This window comes from Bactrocera dorsalis, unplaced genomic scaffold (genome assembly GCF_023373825.1).
Source record: "Bactrocera dorsalis isolate Fly_Bdor unplaced genomic scaffold, ASM2337382v1 BdCtg109, whole genome shotgun sequence".
NCBI classification, from domain to species: Eukaryota; Metazoa; Arthropoda; class Insecta; order Diptera; family Tephritidae; genus Bactrocera; species Bactrocera dorsalis.
Genome location: NW_026038160.1, coordinates 14533 through 38999, shown reverse-complemented (window position 1 = coordinate 38999; position 24467 = coordinate 14533). Strand labels below are relative to the sequence as shown.

The 24467-nt window shown below is 35.0% G+C and overlaps 5 protein-coding genes across 7 annotated transcripts; 3 read left to right on the top strand and 2 right to left on the bottom strand.

Annotated features, from left to right (window-relative positions):
• Positions 1 to 2197: 2197 nt before the first annotated feature.
• On the bottom strand, positions 2198 to 4289 carry LOC105231374 (ankyrin repeat and MYND domain-containing protein 2). 2 transcript variants are annotated; one of them, XM_029552497.2, is made up of 4 exons: positions 3943 to 4289; positions 3370 to 3578; positions 2549 to 3316; positions 2198 to 2478 (listed from the first exon to the last, which is right to left on the bottom strand). In XM_029552497.2, the coding sequence occupies exons 2-4, from the start codon at positions 3571 to 3573 to the stop codon at positions 2242 to 2244; spliced, it is 1209 nt and encodes a 402-aa protein (XP_029408357.2). In that variant the 5' UTR covers positions 3574 to 3578; positions 3943 to 4289; the 3' UTR covers positions 2198 to 2241. The 2 variants fall into 2 exon arrangements, with proteins under 2 accessions (XP_029408357.2, XP_019847688.2); XM_019992129.3 differs by lacking the exon at positions 3943 to 4289 and adding an exon at positions 3675 to 3810.
• Positions 4290 to 5591: 1302 nt separating this feature from the next.
• Positions 5592 to 14479, top strand: LOC125780132 (rho guanine nucleotide exchange factor 25-like). 2 transcript variants are annotated; one of them, XM_049461762.1, is made up of 8 exons: positions 5592 to 6463; positions 12249 to 12323; positions 12394 to 12614; positions 12685 to 12801; positions 12872 to 13061; positions 13125 to 13262; positions 13365 to 13628; positions 14232 to 14479. In XM_049461762.1, the coding sequence occupies exons 1-8, from the start codon at positions 6446 to 6448 to the stop codon at positions 14451 to 14453; spliced, it is 1245 nt and encodes a 414-aa protein (XP_049317719.1). In that variant the 5' UTR covers positions 5592 to 6445; the 3' UTR covers positions 14454 to 14479. The 2 variants fall into 2 exon arrangements, with proteins under 2 accessions (XP_049317719.1, XP_049317720.1); XM_049461763.1 differs by having other exon boundaries at positions 5595 to 6463; positions 12368 to 12614.
• Positions 14480 to 16974: 2495 nt separating this feature from the next.
• On the top strand, positions 16975 to 19918 carry LOC105231376 (ubiquitin carboxyl-terminal hydrolase 5). Its single transcript, XM_011212659.4, has 3 exons — positions 16975 to 17621; positions 17682 to 18211; positions 18281 to 19918. Exons 1-3 carry the CDS (start codon positions 17138 to 17140, stop codon positions 19694 to 19696), a joined length of 2430 nt encoding a protein of 809 aa, XP_011210961.2. The 5' UTR covers positions 16975 to 17137; the 3' UTR covers positions 19697 to 19918.
• LOC115065705 (alpha-1,3/1,6-mannosyltransferase ALG2) lies at positions 19708 to 21498 on the bottom strand. Its single transcript, XM_029552496.2, has 2 exons — positions 21343 to 21498; positions 19708 to 21267 (listed from the first exon to the last, which is right to left on the bottom strand). The coding sequence occupies exon 2, from the start codon at positions 21254 to 21256 to the stop codon at positions 19973 to 19975; it is 1284 nt and encodes a 427-aa protein (XP_029408356.1). The 5' UTR covers positions 21257 to 21267; positions 21343 to 21498; the 3' UTR covers positions 19708 to 19972.
• Positions 21499 to 21795: 297 nt separating this feature from the next.
• Positions 21796 to 24083, top strand: LOC105231377 (ribosomal L1 domain-containing protein CG13096). The gene is made up of 3 exons (XM_011212660.4): positions 21796 to 22672; positions 22742 to 23015; positions 23082 to 24083. The coding sequence occupies exons 1-3, from the start codon at positions 21900 to 21902 to the stop codon at positions 23970 to 23972; spliced, it is 1938 nt and encodes a 645-aa protein (XP_011210962.2). The 5' UTR covers positions 21796 to 21899; the 3' UTR covers positions 23973 to 24083.
• The last annotated feature ends 384 nt before the right edge of the window (positions 24084 to 24467 follow it).

The window sequence follows — 24467 nt, the reverse complement described above, 5'->3', positions numbered from 1 at the left end:
TACGACCCCGTCGAAACAACACGTTTTTTGGGTCTTCCGTTGGATAACGTCGACGACAACTTAGCTAATTCTTCCTAATGAGGACTAGGTACCCGCTGTATCAACAACATGGGCGTGACACCGTCCACTTTTTGGTGAAATCGCATATCTCGGGACCGACCGATTTCGAGTAGTAGTACGTAGCCAACTTCGTATATTCGTACCAGAACCACGCATACTTCCAATATACAGGGTTTGTCCGGAAAATAATAAGACTGCGTCGATTTAAAAAAATGTATTTAACCAATCGCTACAATTCTTTAAAAACTTTCAAAATAGGCTCTTTCTGCGTTGAAGCAGCGCTGCCAGTGGGATTTCCAAGTATTGAAGGAGTCACGAAATAGCCTTGAGAGCCGAGGTGCATGCTGCTGGATACCCTCTGTCGTCTCAAAATGGCCTTTTCAGGCAAGGAAACAAAAAAGTCCCAAATGTGGACCAGCCTGCAGGGCGGCTGCGGAAACGTTGGGGTGCCGGCCTTGGTTAGGTAGCTGTTCACAAGAAAGGCGGTGTGAGCCGGCGCGCTGCCGTGGTGCATCTTCAAGGAACGAATTCATGGTGGACGATGCCTTTGATGTCAATAAAGACAATGAGACAATTGATTTATTCACTTTCCATTACGCAAATCAAGAAGTAATTAATATTAAGGGATAAAATTTTGGACTAATAATTCCTTTATAGTATGTCACCTTATGACCAAAAATTGTCCAAATACAACCAAAACTGTTGAAGCACGTAAGTCCGGAATATGTGGGGCCCATTATAGGTCAATGTGTGAGATATACAATTGAAATTCGGAGAGAACCCTTTCCTCAATAGTTATACTGCGTATCAAAAATGGGTTGAATCGAATCAATACTTCCCTCAGTCCCCATATAAATAATATAAAGATTTTCGGAATCCCAGGTGACTTTATACTGGATATATCAGCCAATATTTGAGTTATCTTAATAAAATTTAAACACAAACATCTTATAACTATAACCAAGATTTTCGAACATCCGATAATTGTCCAACAGAGGACCTCCACGATCCCTAGGAGCTCAATTAGGCAACATGTCTGTCATTCCGATCCGTCCCCCCAGCCTTCATCCCGCTATAATCCTCGTGCGAGAACCACTCAGCAACTCCTGGTTCCTCGCACAGTCAGACATGGATATAGTTAATAGATGAAATCGGGTCGGTACTACACCAACTCCAATTTTATAAAATGTCGTCTTCTAAAATGCAAAATACCGTAAAAACATTTTCGGAAATTTACAGGGGAAAGAATGAAACACGTAATAAAACGGAACATGAGAGAAACAAAATTTAAATAATGGTTAAAACTGGGTTGTATGTGAAAGCAGAACCTTAAAATGTTGGACATATCGCTCATTTGCTGCAACGTCGTCATAACTCAAAAAACGTGATTTTTGAGTTTGTAGTAAGTTGAAAACTTTAAACGCGTTTTCTGGCGAATCGATTTTTTTGAGTTATGACGACGTTGCAGCAAATGAGCGATATGTGCTTATGTATATGTATGTATGTAATTTTAAGTAGTGGATCGTAATCAAAGAAACACTCAATTTCGAATTTTTTGATCATACGTTATTTTGCATTTTAGGTGGGGGATATACAGAATATCTGTATGTAAATATAAAATTGTTTAGAATCCGATCCACTAGTTGACATTTTACATCTTACGGTATTTCCCTGGCTTTGGTTCATTTTCCAAGTCATTCGTTAATATAAAACTGGACATAGTCGGAAGCCAGTTTTTTCAACAGATTTACACTATAAACCTGACTTTTATTCGAAATGACGAAAATTCAGAGTCAATAATACTTTAATTAGAATTAATTAGAACACATACATTTATCATATCGGAAAGAACATATTAATTGCACAAGTACTTGAGAAAGTGGGATTATAAAAGGGAAGCAGCAAGTTTTCAAACTTGATTTTTCAATTCCACACATTCGTATTTCTGACATTCGTAGCGATATGTATATGTATGTATATATATACTTTTGGAATAGTATGCAGTTAAAAATTGCAGTATTTATTAATTTAATTTTTTTATGTTGCTATAAACTGAACGCATCATAATTCGTTTACAAACGGATGTACCCCAAAAATATATTTTTGTATATACTAGTATAGGGTGAATATAAACGGGTAAAGGTACCAAACATTTATTAGTCGTACAAATATACACATCATTTAGCTAGTAGTAATTTTTGAAAGTTCCTCGTGTAGTTCAGCTGTATCTATTGGCTCCTTGGCTGATGAAGTACTGGTCGAAGCAGTAGCGTTCGAGGTAGGTCTGGCGCAAGTTTTTTTATGCATAAACCAATGCAAACGTTGACATTCACGATCACAATATTTCACTTGTTTACATTTTGAGCACTTTTTGTCTGGTTTTTCATTACCACAAGAACTGCAATATGATGTATCATCCTAATAAGTTATAAGATTGGAAAATTTATTATGAATAATATTTCTTTATATTAAAATATAAATATATTACCGCAAAACCTCGATGGCCGTTAATAGCATTGCGAAAGACCACTAGTGCAGGTTGCGGATCTTTAGCAGCTAGTTGGGAAACAACTTGGCGAAACACAGTGCAATCTCTGAACGGAAACTCACGCACGCAATCACGTAGAGTAAATTCTATGTAATCCAGCTGGCCAATTTTGTTTTCTTTTAATACTCGCTTTATAAATAATTCCACAAAATCGTGCTTTCCAGCATCAACTTCATTCAACTTTTCCTTACGTTGGGCTTTACACTGTTCCTCACAGCGCATTAATTCCGACACAATCCAACCAAGATAGTGAAACTTAAAAGCCATGAGTTCATTAACATCATTGGTCTTCTTCATTTCCTTGTCACACATTAACTCCAAAGTTTTCTTCAAACCTTGCAAATTTTTTAACAATCCCAAAGATTGTAAATTTAGTGCGATGCGCACTGGATGCAAATTAATTTCTATAACAAATTGATGAAACAAATCCATCATTCCAGGAGGTATCAATGGCTCTTTTTGTTGACCCTGTACACGTGTATAGTACTCCAATGTCTTTCGGGGAACATAGTTATTGATCGTTTCCACGCAGGAGTGATTACCAACAAAAGCAGCCATCTGTGATGCCGTCCGTGAAACGCTATTTAAACTACTTGGATTTATACCAGCATCTAGAATAAGCCGACACACTTCCGTGTTGCCTGACAAAGCAGCAAAGTGCAACGGAGTATAATCAGCGCCATGTTTATTGAAATGTATATCAGCGCCCTGAAAAAATATAATGTTAGCACGTGTTAAAATGCTATATGTTATGAGCTTACCATATCTAATAAGATTTGTACTGCTTCTTTATTACCCTTGCAACAAGCATGTTGGAGCGGAGTCATCCCATCCTCGTCTACAAAATCGACACCCTCCTTTAGTTGGGTTATCAGCTGCTTGAAGCCATTTACATCGTTTTTGGCAATGCGATCAAATATCTGTCTCTGCACTTCGTCCAATTTATTTTCGGTATTTGGTTCCATCTTCACTAATGTTTGATACAAAATACCTTTTTTTTTACAATTATATTACTTATAAAGTAAAGTCTATACAATCATTTATGTATATGTATATTTGAAAGGACCTTAAATAAATTGTACAATGAGAAAAAGGCTCCAGAGTTTATAAGTGATATATTCCCAAAATTTCAATGACAGAATCACAAATTTATCGTTTTGGCTCGATTGTCGATAACAAAGATGGGTAAACACTGATTATATACCACGCAATCTTTTTTATTAATATACCCTTGAAGCCAACTATCAGTTAAATAACTGATTTAATACCCAAGAGCATTACCAGAGATTTCTGTTAAAATTTATATGAGTTTATATAAAGGTTATTAGTCTCACCGTGTGTTAGTGTTAGGTTCCAACCTAATTCATTCACTATATTGGAGTTTCGGTTATCTTCGCTTGTGAATATATATTCTACAGGTAAAACAATATAATAATAAAGAAAACTAAATCGATGAAATCGATTATCCTATCCTATCTTTAATTGGCATTAGCTTAAGATGAGTTTTCATTCAAGTTATCGGTTTGTTATTATTCTTTGCAACAACAATTTTACCTGTCTACTTTAACAAACATAATTTCGTCTTAAATATTTTCATATTCAGAAATATATAATAAAGCATTTATGAAATAATTTTTTGAGAGTTTTAATGACTCTTAATCTATTGAGAAGTGTCTAAAGCAGAAGAATCTTATGGTACCCATATAAAAAATATATTTACAGCAATGAAATTCAGTGATGTACAACACTGTCGTACTCGTTGGTTTGTATTCGCTGAATATTCATTAGTTACATTTTCTCAACGAATTGAGTGAATCGAGTGAGTTGAGTTTATTTGAGTTGATTACTGTTTACGGGTTGCCATTATTTATAGAAAATATTCATGTTATTATTGTAAATAAATAAAGAAAAGGTTCCAAATTTAAATGTAAGTAATTTAGCTACGATAACTACAAAATAAAACTAATTTTTGCAAAGTGTTTGTGAAATGGTTGCAGACATTGACCTTTTCGAAATGATAAGAGAACGACTGAAATAAATGCGAATTTTCTATTATAAAATAATGTAAGTTAAAAAGCTAAACGGTTTAAGGGGGTATTCTAGTCTAGAAATTTGAAAAAATTGAAATTTTTTTTCATAATTCGATAGTTTTGATATTCAAAAATATCTCCCTAAAAGGATTTTTCAAAACTCAAATTATTTTCAAAGTTATAGCCATTTTAGTGACGCGGCAACTAGACCGGTTGAGCGAATATCGTATAACGTAAAATTTTAAACACGTTTTTCTCAAAACTCCTTTTTTTGATGCGGTAGCCACAATACCTCAAGTTCTAATCAGTCGATTTATTTGAAATTTGGCATGAACATTCTTTAAATATATCTCTATCACTAGAAGCAAAAAAAAAAAAATAAAAATTTGAAATTTATAATATATTTAAAAAATCGACAAAATTGAAAAATTTTTACTCATTAAGAATCTGTCATTGATTTATTTTTCAGATGACAACGAGGGTAGAAATCATAGCGATGAGGACACGACCTCTTTTTCCCCCCTTTTCTTCAAGGACGCATAACTCGATGAGTTTTTTTTTCTTTTTATTTTGTGTACTCTTCTAAGTTTAATAAACAAATGATAAAAAAACGGATAGTAAAAATATCTAGTGCTTCTTTTTTATTAATTGTTGAAAAAAGCTCGAAATGCGAGCCTCTAGACTAGCATATCTCCTTAATGAAGCATTGATCATAATTCTTCGTATTGGTTTTGCATTCACCCTTCGCCGCGGAACAATTGAAAGATTTGTAAGAAAATTGTGCCGAGGAATCGTACAATAAATATGCCAAAAGATAAAAATTTAAATTGACAAATGGAAATCGAAAATTAAAAGTAATTTTGTATAATCTGTAAATCAGGTCAATTATATAGGGTGGGCCATCTAACGTTTTAATTTGAATTATCTATATTTCGACATTGGAAACGTCAAATACTATGCGGAAAGTGACAGATATTCAGTAAAAAGTCTAAAATTTACGAAATGGGTCGCTATTCACTATTCTACAGTTCGCAGATTGGGCAGAGGACCGTTTGACCGAGGATGGTTAATTTTACCGAAAAATCATCTTTTCGGACGAGGCTCATTTCCACCTCGATGGTTACGTTGACAAGCAGAGTTGTCGCACTTGGGGCACAGAAAACCCGCACGTAATCGTCGAGAAGCCAATGCACCCAGCACGAATCACTGTATGGTGCGGATTTTGGTCTGGTGGAATCATCGGCCCATTTTTCTTCGAAAATGAAGAAGGAACCGTAACCAGAGAACATAAAAGCTTTTATGTTCTCTGGCTGAGCTGTAGCGATCGGCTTGGGTGTGAGAACCACGACGCATATTTGTCGCAAGCGATTCAGTTCGCATTTGCTCTGCTGCCAGAATGCTTTCTGTGTTCAGTATTTAAATACATTTTACACACATAACATTGTTCAAAAAGATAAAATAAATAAAATGAATGGGATAAAATTAATGTAGGAAAAAATAATTTGAAATAAAAAACAAAAAAATTATTTAAAAAAAAAAAATAAAAAACAAATTATTTTAATAAAATCAAAAAATAACTTAAAAATATCAAAAGCTATTTCTTTTTAATTTGAAAAAAAAAAAAAAATTATTGTGCTGCCAAATATTATTTAAAAATTATAAAATCAATCTGTGTACTTTATTTTGCGTTTTCGAAAGAGAATTCGCACAAAATTGTTTATTAATTTAGTAGTTGTTTAGTGAACAATACAAGCTGGCATTCGAAGATCACGGTGTTTTGCGAAAATCTTACCGCAAACTGCACAGTATGTTTGGCGCAGTTATAGTAAGTCTGAAGTGAGCTAAGAAAGCTAAAATATATGTATATGTATATTTTTGAAATAACTTATATAAAAAAAATTAAAAATCAAGTCCTGGTGAAAGTGCGGTGTTAGTCCTAAAGAGAGCTACTGAGTAACGGTAACCACTGAATTTTAGTGAAAAGTTGAGTTCGCCTGTCTTTAAGGGGGTATTCTACTCTAGAAATCAAATTTGAAGCAGTTTTTTGAATTTTATTTAAAAAAAAAAAAAATATTTTTACTATCTATTTTTTATGGTGTTTTTATTGATATCTTAAGAATAAAGAAAAAAAATTTTACAAAAAAATATTAAAAATTAAAATAATTAGAGGGGGGAGGAGGGTGGTAGAGACAGGTGTGAAAAAAATGGCGCATCCTGGTGACATTGATCCTGACTCTCCTGGTGGTCTGAAAAAAAAAAATGAAAAGAAATTCTTAATCAGTAAGGATGCTGTTATAGTCCCTACCACAGGGAACACGAAAATTTTTTTTTTGGAAAAATGGCGACTGCCTGAAAATAAAAATAATTTTTACGCTTTTTTTTGAAATTCCTGAATTTTTTAAAAATATTAAAAACAAAGGATTAAGGATTATATAAAGATAAAGGATTATATAAAGAAAGTTCACACAAAATTTCAAGAAAATCGGTTGTATAGAACTTGAGATAATGCCGGTACCGTGTGGAAAAAAGTAGTTTCGACAAAAACGCGTTTAAAAAAGTGAGTTTACCTACCTACCGGGCTAGGTACTGCGTCACTAAAGTAACTGTAGCTCTTAAAATAATTTTAATTTTTAAAAATTCTTCGGAGGATATGTTCTTAAGGGTCTAAACTTTAAATATACGAAAAAAAAAAACTAATTTTTCAAAATTCTAGAGTAGAATACCCCCTTTAATATGTACCATAAGCCCAAATGTCCTTTAAAATTACAACTAATGACAGCATATTCGAAAATTATATTATGAACTTGTGTTGTAATACCCCATATAATACCTCGAAAACGCCAAAATTTTAACCATAAATGTTTATATGCAATTTGTAAATTTTAAATGCAAAGCTTTGAAATTCAGTTCCATGAATATATTTTATGACTCATGCATGCTGAGGGGGCAGCGATTGCTGCTAATCAATTTTAGTAGTTTTTGAGTTAACAATTGCTGTGATGACGTCACGATAGCATATGTGCACAACATAATCCTAAATGTTCTTTATTTGAATACAAAGTAATAAATGTTATTAAAAATATTATACTTGGTGCGAGTTGTTTTTTTTTTTTTGACTCTCAATGCTCTCATAAGAGTAAGTAGAAGCGGAAATATTTTCGTACGATTCAGATAACCTCTTATGAAATTTGCGTCAAATTTGAGTTATGACATTTCGCTTTCGGGTTTTACATAAGATATTATACTAAAAATACATAGCTGAGCCGTGGATGTGGATAAAAATTGATGACTGTAAAAATGGCGTATAAACCTTTTCGACGAAAGTGTTAAGGTTTTTTTTCGCTAGCAGAACGTACTGTGAGAGGGGCGAAAAAGTATAGAGAATCGCTCGATTTCCCAGAAATATATATTTAAAAACTTATTCTCTTTAAATTCATATTGATAATGATTTCATCTGCTGAAGCAGGGGCGGATTTACCGAACAGGCAACATAGGCAGCTGCCTAGGGCGGCAAATTTTTAGGGGCGGCAAATTCTGACCGTTTACACTAGATAAAATGCTACTTTCAAATGAAAACCATAAGATTTTTCACCCAAAAGTGTACAAGTCTACCATATTGTTAAATTTACTTTTCTAACAATCTTGTCAAATGAAATTTAGCCTCTTTATTGTATTCTCACAAATGCGCAGTTCAAATTCGAATACATGCAGGGCTACCACAATCGGGCAACCGCAGTTACTATGAAATCGATAACTCTCGAAACGTTGATTCGATACATGGCTGCCACCGCGATTGGAGTTGATGAATTGTTGAATTGAATTATGCTGGACTGCAACAGTTGATTAAAAATCGTAATGAATACGCTGAATACGTGCCTTGTGCAGCTCATTCTCTCAATTTAGTAGGAAATCACGCAGTTCGACAGCTGCTGCCTTTTTTAATGATCTTCAAAGTTTGTATAACTTTTTCTCAGCATCTACGAGTCGTTGGGATATTCTACAATCTTACTGCAAGAAATCTGAGAAAATTACTGTAAAATCCCTTTCACTAACACGCTGGTCAGCTCGCAACGATGCCGTTTGCACTCTTGATCAGTATTACACTGAAATACTACAAGCTTTGTATTGCATAGAACACGATCTTTCACAAAAAGCTGTCACACAAAGTGAAGCCAAAGGTATTCGAAAACGTTTTGAATTACTAGAAACAGCTTTTATGCAATCTTTGTGGAGTTTTTTACTTTCGAAATTCAATGCTGTAAGTAAAAAATTACAATCAACACAGACTAACCTGAATGAAGTAGTTCAATTGTATCAAAGTCTTATAAAAGTTGTGGGTGATGCACGTGAAGATTTTGACTTTTTTGAAGGTAGAGCATTCGATTTGTCAGTCAACCAAGAATACAAAACAATTCAGGGTAGGGTAAAGCGTCGGAAAATTTATCACGATGAAACGAAAACAGAGAAGGTAACATTGCTTGGGAAAGATGACTTCAGAGTCAACACATACAATGTTATCTTTGATAATCTAAAGGGTGATTTTTTAAGAGCTTGATAACTTTTTTTAAAAAAAAAACGCATAAAATTTGCAAAATCTCATCGGTTCTTTATTTGAAACGTTAGATTGGTTCATGACATTTACTTTTTGAAGATAATTTCATTTAAATGTTGACCGCGGCTGCGTCTTAGGTGGTCCATTCGGAAAGTCCAATTTTGGGCAACTTTTTCGAGCATTTCGGCCGGAATAGCCCGAATTTCTTCGGAAATGTTGTCTTCCAAAGCTGGAATAGTTGCTGGCTTATTTCTGTAGACTTTAGACTTGACGTAGCCCCACAAAAAATAGTCTAAAGGCGTTAAATCGCATGATCTTGGTGGCCAACTTACGGGTCCATTTCTTGAGATGAATTGTTGTCCGAAGTTTTCCCTCAAAATGGCCATAGAATCGCGAGCTGTGTGGCATGTAGCGCCATCTTGTTGAAACCACATGTCAACCAAGTTCAGTTCTTCCATTTTTGGCAACAAAAAGTTTGTTAGCATCGAACGATAGCGATCGCCATTCACCGTAACGTTGCGTCCAACAGCATCTTTGAAAAAATACGGTCCAATGATTCCACCAGCGTACAAACCACACCAAACAGTGCATTTTTCGGGATGCATGGGCAGTTCTTGAACGGCTTCTGGTTGCTCTTCACCCCAAATGCGGCAATTTTGCTTATTTACGTAGCCATTCAACCAGAAATGAGCCTCATCGCTGAACAAAATTTGTCCGAAAAAAAAAAAAAACCGAACACTGATTTTGGTAATAAAATTCAATGATTTGCAAGCGTTGCTCGTTAGTAAGTCTATTCATGATGAAATGTCAAAGCATACTGAGCATCTTTCTCTTTGACACCATGTCTGAAATCCCACGTGATCTGTCAAATACTAATGCATGAAAATCCTAACCTCAAAAAAATCACCCGTTATTACTTGAATTACGGGAAAGGTGCTGAAAATATTAAGGAATTAACGAAAAATTCTCTGTTTTGATTGATTTGGGGAACTTGAATAATGCTGACATCCGGGAAAAAGCAAAAATTTTGCAAAAAGCATTTAATGAAGATTTGGAGAGTTCATTAGATGATGAATTGATTCATTTCAAAGCATATCTTGAATGTGATCAGAATTTGAAAACAATCAAGCCAACTTTCAAGTTTTTCAGAAGTGAAGATCTTAACGCAGTTTTTCCAAATGTTGACATTGCTTACAGAATTTTCCTTTCCTTAGCTGTCACAAACTGCAGCGGTGAGAGATCGTTTTCTTATTTGAAACGAGTTAAAAATTATTTTAGATCAACTATCGGACAAAATCGCTTGAATTTTTTGGCTTTGTTGACTATAGAATCGGAAATTTTACGTGACATAGAGTGCGATGAAATCATTCGTGATTTTGCGATTCGTAAAGCACGACGTAAGAATATGTGAACATGAACCGACTACCATTTAGGCAACAGACAAACGCACTGAGCTACAAAAGCATTATGTACAACTGTCAATAAATATTATGAAAAATGATAGAATTGACATATCCTAATTTATCACTCCCAACTTTTTTAATTGTACATATTTTTCATGAACGCATTCAAAAAACTCGAGGTCAGTGCATCAATAACTGAAATGGCAAAAATTAGGCTGCTGTCTGGGGCGGCAAAATTGTAACTGCCTAGGGCGGCAAATTGCCTTAATACGCCCCTGTGCTGAAGTTATTTTTTTTTAGCGAGAATATAAAAGAAAGAAGTTGAAATCGTTTAGTTCTTAATACTGTAGCACTATAAGTGGTCCAAAAGCCTTTCTTAAAAGTGTTTCTCTTGTGATTTTCCTCCATATTTAACTTAGTAAAACATATAGTTCTCTTTTCTATTTTAATATTTTTGGTTTGAGACTCAATTCATAATTAGAAACATTTTTGGGGTGAGATGTAACGAAACATAACCTTCAGACGATTTTCTTTTGTAATTTCTATCATCTCTTTTATCACTTTTCGTTTTTAACATATTGTACTTTCTATGATGATTATTGGCTTTTAAATTTCATGTTTATTACAATTTCATTGGTAGTCGAAAAAGTCTTTTTGTATTTTGTCAATGTCGCTGCAGTCGTACATAATATGTACGAGATATATTATATCTCCAGTGCTACCAATCACATTGTGTCATACTATATAGTGTTGGAAAGGTGAGACGATGCTGTATCCGTTCATGTAGCCCAACATTGGTTCGCTTCGTCTTTTTTGGGATTAGAAAGGAATCATCCACCATAAGCTGCTCCAGCCTGTTCGAACGATTGATTGTACATTTTTTGTCAACAACTGATGAGATTGAAGCAAGCAATCGGAGAAAAATGGTCAGAACTGATCGATGGAAAGGGCCTCGTCTGCCAACAGGACAACACTACACCACACATATCTATGATGACTCGGCAAAAACTGGGAGAGCTTGACTGGGAAGTTTTCATGCATGCACCATATTTGTTTCGATCAATGCAGAACTCCCTTAATGGAGTAAAGTTGGCTTCGAGAGAAGCCTGAGAAAATTATTTGTCGCAGTTTTTCGCCGAGAAACCAGAAAAGTCTTACACTGATGGAATAATGTCTCTAGCGGAAGAATGGCAAAAAGTGGTCGACGAAAAGACTTTTTCGAGTACCCCATATTAAGTCACCGATAATGGTCTTCATAAAAGAATCAAATACAAAGAGCAGTTCTTTAAAAAAGGCTTATTCTTTCGAATTTTTACTAGCATCTTCGAGACATTTACAGAACTGAATGTTTCCAAATGTCTAATGGAGGAGGAGTTTGAAGCTTTATGTTATCTCGATATTATGACCATCAAATGCTCAAATTCTGAACAATTTTAAACGATTCCATAGCCATGATTTCTTTGGAAACGCAAAATTCCAAGCAAAATCCGGAAATCTTCAAACTTCTTCGTGGCGTGAAACTCCAACTATAATCGTTCCCAAAAAATAACCTATAATCGCTCCCAATTGTTTTAAAATTAACATATAACACATATAAGCTTACAATTTTTCGTACACTGAATTAATATGTTTTTTTTTTTTTAATTTATTTGCAGCCAAGCGTTGGCAAAATGAAAGACAATTCTGCCGCAGATTTGTCAGAAACTGAGCAAATTGTCAAAGAGGAAACGGTATGCTTTTTAGATTCCAACAAAGGTTTATATAACGATAATAGTTTGTTTACTTCCTGTCACGCCACAGGAACAACACAAGGAGAAAACGAAAACATTAAAACCAAAGGTAAAGAACTGCGACAATAGCAACAATGCTGATGTTCGCGCCAGCAACGGTTGCAGCACAGCTAGTGAGAAAACAGGGATGATAGAAATAGAGAGTGCACTTCGATCACGTCAACGTGCAATCGATGAGTTAATTGACTCCGAAAAGTCATATATTGAGGCCTTGAAGAGTATTGTTGAGGAGTAAGTTAACGATTTTTGAGCGTCGAAAGCGTGAACTTTTTATAAATCTTTGTTTTCTTTGTAACCGCAGTTACCTAGCCGAGGTGCTGGATCCTAAAAGTGATATACCCAAACCCGACGATTTGAAGGGCGGCAAAGAGCGCATGGTTTTTGGCAACATTGAAGCTATCTATGAGTGGCATAAGAAGTGAGTCAACTGCACGGGCGCAAAAATGCGTGAAATTGTTAAAAATTATTTTGTAATTTCATTTCGGCAGATCCTTTTTGGAGGCGTTAGTACGCTGCCGCAATTCACCCGCCGATCTGGGCCTCCTAATCGAAGACTATCTACACAAATTCGATATGTATAAAATATATTTTCGAAACAAGCCGTTATCGGATCACATTGTGACCACGCACCTGCTGTATTTTGACAAAATCCGACAGAATCTAGGTAGCCTCTTGGATGTAAGTCCTCAACCACAGCTTTAAAGCAAAATATTTATACTAAACATTTATTTATCTGCGCAGCTCAACGCTTTGCTCATAAAACCAGTGCAGCGATTGCCGAAATATGTGCTGTTATTCAAAGAGATCGCCAAATATACCCGCGCCGCTGGGCGTGAAGCCGAAGTGTTTGGCGTCGAAAAAGCTATGCACGTTATGGATGTAAGTTTTCCACAATTTTCCTTGTTTAATAGTATAAATAACCGCAATTAATCGGTTTTCGCTGCAATATTCACATTAATCAACCTTTTGTGACACTTTTAGATGATTTGTAAGGCTGCCAATGAAGTGATGGAATTGCATCGTTTACAAAAATTCGGGGGTGAAATCACTGAACAAGGAGAACTTCTATTGCACGGCAAACTCTACTGCATTGAGGTTGAAAAGACTAGTCGAAATGCTTATATGTTGCAGAGACCGCGTGAACTTTATGTTTTCCTATTCAAGCAGAGCATAATTTTCGCGGATATCGATGACAAAAAGCTACAATACAAAAGTCCAACATACACCTATCGCTCGCATATACAGGTGGGTTGAAATGCAAAACAATTCGGGTGTAAAAAGTAGTAAATATTTCCTATTAAGACTTTAGCATAAAGCTAGTTTGACTGTTTGAGCTTTAGTTTGTAGTTTTTAGTTTCGAGCTGACTTAATATCCTTGATTTTTATACTAATCGAATTTTTTTGTATACCCTGAACAGGGTATATTAAGTTCATCACGATGTTTGTAACACCCATAAGGAAAAGTCGGGGACCCTATAAAATATATATCTAAATTATCAGCACATGAGCTGAGTCGATGGTATAGCTTTTCTATGGTCTTTTGCGTTCGTGAAGTGTATTACAGCTTTGGTGCAACCGAAGTTAGCGTCTTTTTCTTGTATTTATAATACTTAAAAGGCTATATATTTTACTTTCCAAAACGAATTGAAATACAGATCAGCTCTGAAGTGGAATCAACTTTTTTCCGATTTTCAAATATTTGAAGACTGTTGTTATATAGGAAATCTCAAAAAGTCTTTCAAAAAGAATAATCATTTTTATTAAATACACGTAAAAATCGGCCAGGCTCATCATAATTCGAATTTTATAAATAAATTCCATTTGTAATAAAAAAAATTTCGTTCGCAGGTCAATAAAATGCAGTTAAGAGAATTAGAAAACAATCGATTTCAGCTCAAATCGATAGATCCAAATAAACCGGGCTTGAAAATAATTTGCTACGCATCCACCGTGCAGTTGACCAACGAGTGGCTGCGCATCCTACGCAATATTCTGCAGTCACTGCACGATTTCGGGCGGGCCATAACCAATCCAATCGAATATCAACAACAGCAGCAACCACGGCACTAAAAATCGAAAAGGAAGCAAAGAGAAAAAGAAAACCAACAAAAACAAAAACCTCAACAAAACTGCAATCATGTACAATTATTTGCAAAAATGCATTTCATAGAAACTTCAACAAAGTTGTCAACTATTTATAGAACACTATTTGGAATCAGCATAGAAATATGTGCCTGAACATGGCAAAAGCGAAATTTTAAATCAGTGAAAGAGTAAAATTGCCTGCTGAGAGGAAATGCAAAGTTAAAAGTGGTTGCAAAGCAAAGCGTCAAGCGGATTTATTGAAGAATAAGGACACACCTACAAACAAGCTTTTATATTCTAATAATTATTAATATTTCTTATATTAAATGTCTTCATGTTGTACCCTATTTGTATAGATTGAGAGAAATACTATATAAAAAACGTTCGCCAATTTCAAATCAGATTTATAAGTGTATGAATTATTTTAATAAACTATAATTAAATAAAAAGTTGAAACAGTTTGCTTAGTTAAGCTGCATACGGTATAATTTAAACCAGAGCCGCTCAAAATAATGCGCAATTTATTTACCAACGCATACAATCACACATTTGATATCTGCTAGCGTATGATTGTGTGCGCGCGCTTGCTTAGTACACTGAGTGAAATCGTGCTATTTGGTTATTTGGTTATTTGGTTATTTTGTTATTAAAAATTTAGAAAAAAATCAAAAATTATGGTTTTTGATTAAAAAAGCAATTAAGAACAACAATTTTAAGTTAATTTTTTTTAACTTTCCATGATTTTTTCCATATCGACTTCAAGATCGTAAGTTTTGATTCTCATTAAGTCCTCTATATGCTTATTCGAAACTGAATTCCTGTATTTCGAGTGTATTTTTGACGCTGGCAGAATTAGCGTCATAGCGTACATGCTTCGACTGCATTTACTTGCCTATACTCCGAGTATAGGCATGAAAAATTTTGATTTTTAAATTTTTAATTTAATTTAACTCATTTTCTTTTATAAATTTACAAATATCTTTGATTTAGTAAAAAAAAATATATAAAAATGTTACAATGAAAATTTTATGTTTGATTTCAATGATTCTGTTACACCAACATATTTAATTACAGCCTGAACAGGGTATATTAAGTTTGTCACGCCACGGTGTTTGTAACACCCAAAAAGAAACAATGTAGACTCTATAAAATATATATTTATAAATGATCAGTGTAACGAGCTGTGTCGATTTAGCTATGTCTCTTTGTCTGTCTGTATGTATATACGAATATTATATTGGCTTTAAGTTTTTGAGATACCGAAACGAAATTTTTCGCGCTTTCTTTTCTCTTCCAAGAGCTGCTCGCTTGTCAGAACTGCCATTATCTGATAACTATAGCATTTATAAATTATAGTATTTTATATAATTATGGTTATAACACACACACACACAGCAAACCCCACGAATTTGCTGGATTTAAATTATAATAAAAGAGCTTAGATAATATCTCAAAGCAGAAAATATCGTTTAAAGTCTTTATCGCAAACAACATAATCATTTGTTTCAATTTCTAATTAAATTAAAATTGTAGTATTTATGGTAGTGGATAATAAATAATTAATATTTAAATTATATATATGTATATATATGTACATACATATACCAAAGCGAAAAAATAATATTAAATATTCATAGTAAGCACAACAGTGAAATAAAGGCACGATACTTTACTTCGAGAAAAAAATAAAATAAAAATGTAATTTCGTTAGAATTAGTAAATAATTTCTATCTAAAGATGGTAGAGCCTTACCTTAAATTACTGTAATATGGACTTTCGCTGACATTTGCTTCAGAAGACTCCACAAATTTAAGGAGCAACAAGATTTTGGGAAAGTTTAGCGCAAATAACCAAAATAGAATTTGAGCCCATACAGTAATGCATTTGTTGAGATCTATGATGTACGCCATGAAGCGAAGGCTTTAAGAAAGGATTTTCCTGTCCATGAGAATGATGATGATGACTAGTCTAGCTGCCACATTCTAAAACAAATATTCAGTATACTTCCCAAAATTTCTAACAACACCGGAAATTCGGTATATTATCTCTTGTACCACAGTGCGTCATTTCATGTAGTAAAAGGGACGCAAGCACATATTTGACCGACGCTATTCCCGAATTTTTCATCAATAAAAGTAACTGAAACACTCATTTAAATGTAAAAGCGCACACAATTAAGCTAGCACTCTTTTTTCATATGTCAAAAAATATTAATTACCGCCAAAAAAAATCGCATATCAAGGGGTAATAACTTTTACACCACCTTGTGGCAGGAAATCGCTTGACAAATACCGACCGGATATAAATACTTTATGTTCCGGTCATAAAACCTACAATCTTCCAAACAAAGTGAGGATATATAGCTTTACAAATAATAAATGTTTTATTAAATGAAAACCTTAATTCAATTAAGAGATAATTTTAGAAATTTCACCAAATTTAACTAAAACAAATTATGCGGACATTCTGTTTTGTACCAACTGAATTCCCAAACGTTTCAATTGGCAGAATCCGAAAACATTTCATATGTCAAAAAAATATTAAATTGCTGAATAATTGCGAAAATAGTGTCGTTGTTATAATATTAAGATTAAGATTTTAATTGCAATAAATTAGCTAAATTAAAGACATTTAGCGTTCGGAATACGTTTACAGTAAAAAGAAAAGTAATGGAAGTGATTCAGAAGCATTTGTCGAAGATTCGCGTACCATGCGATAATACACCAATTTATAAAGATGAATGTGTCTATTCATTTGATACACCGGAAACTCCAACAGGACTTTACGTCAGTTTAAGTAGTTTTCTAAGCTTCGGCGAGCAATATGTAAAAAAATATGCTGAAAAGACTGGAAATGCGGTATTCCTGCATATACATCGTGTGAAGACACCTAAAAAAGGTGTAGCTGCTACCGATGAAGGGGGGCCGGAGCGTAAAATCACCCGGCTAGCTATTGGTGTGGAGGGTGGTTATAACGACGCTAACGAGAAGACATTTGATATTAAAGATACTTATAGCATTGTGGTTATGCCGGATATTGATAAAAAATTTCCATTTCCTAATGAGGAATTCCCACTGCTTGTAACTCAATCTGTAGAGGCATTGTTAGCACAAGAGTCTGCTATCGCCAAGCTTGAAAAACAAACACTAACTGGTAAGTTTTTTTTTAGTTAAAAAATAGTAACAACATAAGCCAATATTTAATTTCTTTAAGGCACATGGGATGGAGAGGTTCGCCAAGTGTCAAAATACGCAGAATCTTTGATACAACTAGATAATGGCAAGAAAATACCGCCATCTGGTTGGAAATGTGAAAAATGCGATTTAACCAATAATCTTTGGCTCAACCTTACCGATGGTTCCATTCTTTGTGGGCGTAAATTCTTTGACGGGTCCGGTGGCAACGATCATGCTGTGGAGTATTACCGAGAAATGGGTTATCCGTTGGCTGTTAAATTGGGTACAATAACTGCCGATGGCAAGTCTGACGTGTTCTCGTACCCGGAAGATGATATGGTTATCGACCCGCACCTTGAAAAACATCTGGCTCATTTCGGCATTAATATGGCAGCCATGAAAAAGAGTGAAAAGTCAATGGTTGAATTAGAGTTGGAAATTAATCAACGCATTGGTGAATGGTCTTTGTTGACCGAAAGCGATAGTGAATTAGAGCCACTGGCTGGTCCAGGATACACCGGCATGCGGAATCTCGGCAATTCGTGCTACATAAATAGTGTGATGCAGGTAAATATCTATCTCCAATATTTTTTTAAGTTATATAATTTATAATGGAAATTCTCTATTTTTAAACAGGTAATATTCACACTACCTGACTTCATCAAGCGATATGTGGGAGAAGGTTCGGATAAATATTTTAACGCATTTCCAGCCGATCCCGCTAATGATTTTAACATCCAAATGGCTAAACTTGGTAACGGTTTATGGTCTGGCAAGTACAGTAGCATTTCGGAGAATTCATTGGATTCCGAAAGTACTGGTATTTCACCTGCTATGTTCAAAAATGTCGTGGGTAAAAATCACCCTGATTTCAGTACGAAACAACAACAAGATGCTTTTGATTTCTATTTACACCTTATCAACATAATCGAACGCAATTCTCGGCATGAAGCTAATCCAGTAGAAGGTCTTACAATTAGTTTGGAGGATCGTGTCGAGTGTATGAGCAGCAAAAAGGTGAAGTATACACACCGAGATGATTACTGTTTACCTTTACAAATACCTTTGGAGAAGGCCACAAATTTAGATGAAGTCAAAGAATATTTGGAACGTAAAGCTGCCGATGGTGCAAACAATAGTAGCGACAAAAATATAGTGCGACACAAAGTGCCACTACATGCATGCTTAGAACGTTTTTTCGCAACTGAGGTGCTTGAGCAATTCCACTCGTCAGCTACTAATTGCATCACCACTGCCAAAAGGTCTACTAGACTAGTAAATATGCCAGATTTCCTGCTGCTGCATTTGCGAAAGTTCACACTGGGTTCCGATTGGGTGCCTAAGAAGTTAGATGTATCGGTTGACATGCCGGACGAGCTAGATCTCAGCAGCTGGAGAGCTACAGGCATGCAACCAAATGAGCAACCATTACCAGATACGGACGACAAGCCGAAGTTTTCTTTCGATGAAAATCTAATGGGAGAACTAATTCAAATGGGCTTCCCACAAGAGGCCTGCAAGCGTGCTGTATTCCATACAAAAAATATTAGTCTAGAAGCAGCTTCAAATTGGCTCATGGAACATATTGGTGACGCTGACATTTCAGAACCGTTCGTTTTGCCCATTGATGGCATGGGTGACAGTAAAGCAAACGATTTCGTTGCGAATCCTGAAAGCGTAGCTATGCTAATGAGTATGGGTTTTGAAGAACGCCAAGCTACTAAGGCATTAAAAGCTACTGATGGCAATATTGAGCGCGCGACGGATTGGATTTTTTCTCATGCTGACGACATGGACACAGATGAGATCCCACAAGAGCAGACTGATAACGAGCCGAGTAATGCACATAAAAAAACATATCGAGATGGTGTGGGCAAATATAAGCTCGTAGCTTTCATTTCACATATGGGTACATCAGCCCAAGTTGGGCATTATGTGTGCCACATCCAGAAAGATGGACGATGGGTAATTTATAACGATAGTAAAGTAGCACTTTCGCAAAACCCACCCAAGGATCTCGGTTATTTATATTTATACAAGCGATGTGAGTAAATACCATGAAATTGGATTAATGTGCATTTCGAATGAACTTGCCTTTATTACTATATATATTGAATTCTTAAAAGTATGACACTTAGTATTAAATGCAAAGAACTGAAAAAACTTTAATACTTCAAGAAGAAAAGCTTATTATGCTGTTTAAATGATAATTGTTTGTCGCGACGAATAAAATTTCAATCGGATCAAATTTTCAAGGTTCGTTTTCATTGTAATGTAGCAAGAATTTCTCATTATTTTGTTTGTTAGTTTAATATATTCAAATTGTATTTATTCATCTTTTTGTATGTTACTACCTCTTGTCCAGGTTGGTTTCATAATGCTTTCCACAATATTATTGAGTTTGTCGCTAAAAGCACCAAATGAGAACTTTTGTTGTACCCGCTTGTGTCCCATTACACCCATTCTCTCACGCAACCCGTCGTCTTTGTATATTTGTAACATTGCTTCTGCAAATCGTTGTGGCTGCTTCTCACACAATAATCCCGTAGAGTTGTGCACAATCGTCTCTGTTGGCCCACCACTGTTTACAGCTATCACTGGTTTCGACATGTACATGCCCTCCAGTGGTACAATTCCGAAATGCTCATTATCGGGTGTATAAAGAAGACAATTTGATTTATAAAGTAACATGAATTTCTCATCATCATTCGGAGAGCGCAGCAATAATACACTTTCTTGCAGACCGAGTTTATCCACAAGCTGTCGAAGCTCATCGTAATGTTCCAAATTTTCTAAAACACGCTCATCGTAGCCACCAGCTATTACTAAGCGGCAACGTTTCGCTTCCGTAGGTGGTAAGGAATCGATCACTAAACGGAAGGCATGTAAAGCTAGGGCGTGATTTTTCTTACGCTCATATCGATTAATATCCAGAAAAACAAATGCATTTCGTGGAATGTCTTCATAACCATTTACACTGAATTCATTACTTTGTTTCGCTGAGATCTGGTTTTTCATTGTGTCAAAATAATTGGTATTTAACGTTGGATATAAAACGTCGGGCACTATCTTGAGTCGGTGAAATGTATCACCAAACACACGTAAGGTAAACTTGGAATTTACGAATGTTACATCAGCCATACCAATGGTTAACTCTTCAAAATAGTTTAGAGGTGCGCGATAAACACTTTTAAGATAACCCTCTCGTGCGCTTAGTAATTGATCGGGAAAATGACAGTAGAAAAGAATTTTAGGCCGACTTTTAGCTAGTTTCAATATAGGTACACCAACAGAAATTTGATCGCAAAAGAATATATCAATATTTTCACGACGCGACATTACAAACGATGCATACAAGGCAGCGTACATCATGCGAAAGTAGGCACATAGCGCATAGAATCGTCCAAATATCTTACGTGGCAACCAGTCGCCAACGACTTCAACTTGCAAAGTTCCATCTGAAGTTTCTTTAAAACAATGCGTTGGATCATGGTGATTTGTTAAGAAGCTAACCTCATGACCTCGGGATTTTAATGCGAGCGCTGCGTCCACTACAAGCCGCTCCGCGCCGCCAATCCCCAAATCAGGGTGAAGGAAGAGAATACGTACCATTTAAGCGGTTGCTTTCATGAAAATCGAAATTGAAAGTATTAATTAAAATTGTCAATAATGCTAAAAACTAACTTGGAAACACTTACTAATAATTTGTCATTCAATCAGCCTAAAAATTTGCATTTGATGCACTGACATAGATTGATGATTGCAATTTTGAACACCTCCTTTACGATGTTCAACACTACGTGTATTTACCAGACAATAAACAGCTGATTATTGCATCCCTAATAATTCTCAGGTGTCAAAAAAATTTTCACAGGGTAACATTTCAACTAGTTATGTATGTATGTTTAAAACTAAAGAATCATCAATTGGTGGAATTGAAATTGTTTGAAATGAAACGTATATAAACGTAAACGTATATTTTTTCTGTTATTATCATGTTATTTGAATGTGTTAAGACTACCACATCATTCAATAGCCGATTCCTTACGCATGAAAAATATATTGTCGTACCGTTGACGACAGAATAACCTTTTATTCATTTCACAACACTTTTTGAAATCTGTTTAGTCTGGCAACACTTAGCATAATTCATACATCAAACAACCCTATATAAACTATTTAAGACGCACGTGTTTACTTTTAGCGTTATTTTGTATTTCGAAGCTGAATATAACGTGAAAAATAATTAAGAAAGATGGTGAAGTTGCAAAAATCTTTAACAAAACCTTTAGATATAATCGAGAAAAAGAAAACAAAGTTGCCGGCACCACCACTTGCAGGTATCTCAAAGTCAAACAAAAAAGAAAAAGCAGTTGCTGTACTGGAGAAGTCGCCGAAATCCAAAAAAGAAAAGTTAGCAAAAGCAATTATTAAAGATGTTGAAGTTGTGGCGCCTTTGAAAAAAGAAAAGAAAGACAAATTAAATAAAGTTGAAAAGATTTTGAGCGAACCAAACAAGAAAAAATCCAAGACGTCTGAAAAGAAGGTGGAGCAGGCTCCAAAACGTCCTTTGGTACTTGCACCGGCAGAATCACCTAAAGTTCCAAAATTAGTTACCGCTAAGTTAGAAAAGAAGTCGAAGGATAAAAAGTCCAAAGTTCAAAAGAAAAAGGACAAAAAAGTCAACCCAACTAACGTTGAACCAGCAACCCCTTTAACAAATTTGCAAAAGAAAAAAGCTGCCAAACGAGCGTACAAAAAAGAGCAAATTAAGAAGAGGCGCGAAAATAAATCGGCAAAAACCAAAAAAGCTCCAACAAAACGTCTATTTAAGGCACCACCATTTGATGAGGAAAAATTCAATGCAATTGTATGTGCAGATAATGTGAAGAAAATAGCAAAGGGCCTGAAAAAGCAGGTAGAAAAGGAAGTATCTGAAAAGAAAACAGCCATTTTTAGTGATTTTCAATACTTCCTAAATGTATCCTGCTACAAAATACCTAATGTTCCAAAACGTATTGTAAAGCTGTAAGTTCTAAATATTATATTTTATGTACTGCATGGAATTAATATATATATATATTTTTTTACATAAAGCAATTTAAAACATTCGTTGGTTGATAAAGATGATGATGTTGCCATCATTGTGTCTGATTTACAACGTGGATCTAAAGTTGATTATGAACCAACAATTCAACATTATGAAGATATCTTCCGTGAAGCCGGTATTGAAGGACTGACAATCATACCATTTAATAAACTTAGAAATGAATGCAATACTTTTGAAACTGTGCGCAAATTTGGAAATACTTATGATTATTTTCTATGCGATGGGCGCTTAGTAGGACACGCATCTGGTTTTTGCGGAAAGGTAGATATAAATATTTTAAATATATAAATTACATGTTCAATATCATATGTACGGTCTTAAAAATAGGTCTTCCAAAAACCGCGTACAACATTCCATTCAGTACGTATGGATAATCAAAAGAATTTAAAACGAGAAATTGAGAAATCGTTATGTCGCACTGCTTACAAACAACTGGAAAAGGGTGATCTCATATCAATACCGATCGGTACTCACAAGTTCACAGAAGATCAGTTGGTTGAGAATATTATGCATGTAATGGAGCAGTTGAAGAATTCTTATCCCGGCGGCTTGGCCAATATCCGTGGCATATATCTTAAAATAAGTATCGCTGGTACGTCATCATTGCCACTATTCCTCAGTGTTGCAGAGCCACCTGCGGAGACCCCTTATGTAGTCGGACCACGTGAGCAGCGTACGCTGAAATTGAAACGCGAAGCTAACGAGGTTTTGTCTAATTTCAATATGACAAAAGAAGGAAAGTTGTTGAAACTATCCAAAACAGATGTGGAACGCAAACGCAAATTGAAAGAAATGCGAGAAGTAGTAAACGCTGAAACAAATACGACTGAAGAAAATAAGCATGATAAGGCCAGTGGTAAACAAGCTGTTGTGCCAGCAAAGAAGGCTAAAACTGAAAAAAGTGTTATAGCTTCTGATAAAAGTGATAAAAGTAAGTCTAAAGATGAAGAACCTAAGGTAGAAGAGCAAGGCGATGAGGATGAAGATGATGGTGAAGCAGAGCAAGAAGATGAGGATGAGAACGACAGTGGCGAAGACGAGGATGTCGAGGAAGATGATAGTGGAGAAGAGGAAGATGGTGATGATGATGATGACGACGACGATGATGGTGATGATGATGATGAAGAGGATGCTGAAGACGATGATGCAGAAGATGAAGACGGCGCGGGGGATGATGATAAGGATGAGGATGATAGTGAAGAAGATGATGATGAATAATTACAATAGTAATTTTACCATAAGTCTGGTTTTTTAAATTTAAATCTTTTATTATATATGAAACACATTGAATGCATTGATTGGATTATAAGAATAAAATATCTTGAAGTACTTGGGATATTTAATTTTTACGCAATAGATTTTACGACCAACTAATAATTATTATTATTAAAATTTTTATGCATCTACAAGTATGATGGTTATCAATAACACGGTAACTTTTTTATCAACTAAATTCACTATTTTTAATGAGTTTTGGTTACCACTGGTTACTTTTAATGGGTTTTGGTTACCCACTCACTGGTTACCAATTATAATTTTCTTATCAAGTTAATCATTATTTAATAAGCTGTGTCACCCTGTTATGAATGTTCAGAGACAAATGACACATTGAGAATTATTGAAACGTCAAAATGGGCACACAGTACGGCAGCATGGATTTTTGTTCTGAGTGTGTTTTTCTTTTATCCCGTCTCGACCATTTCATTTTAAACA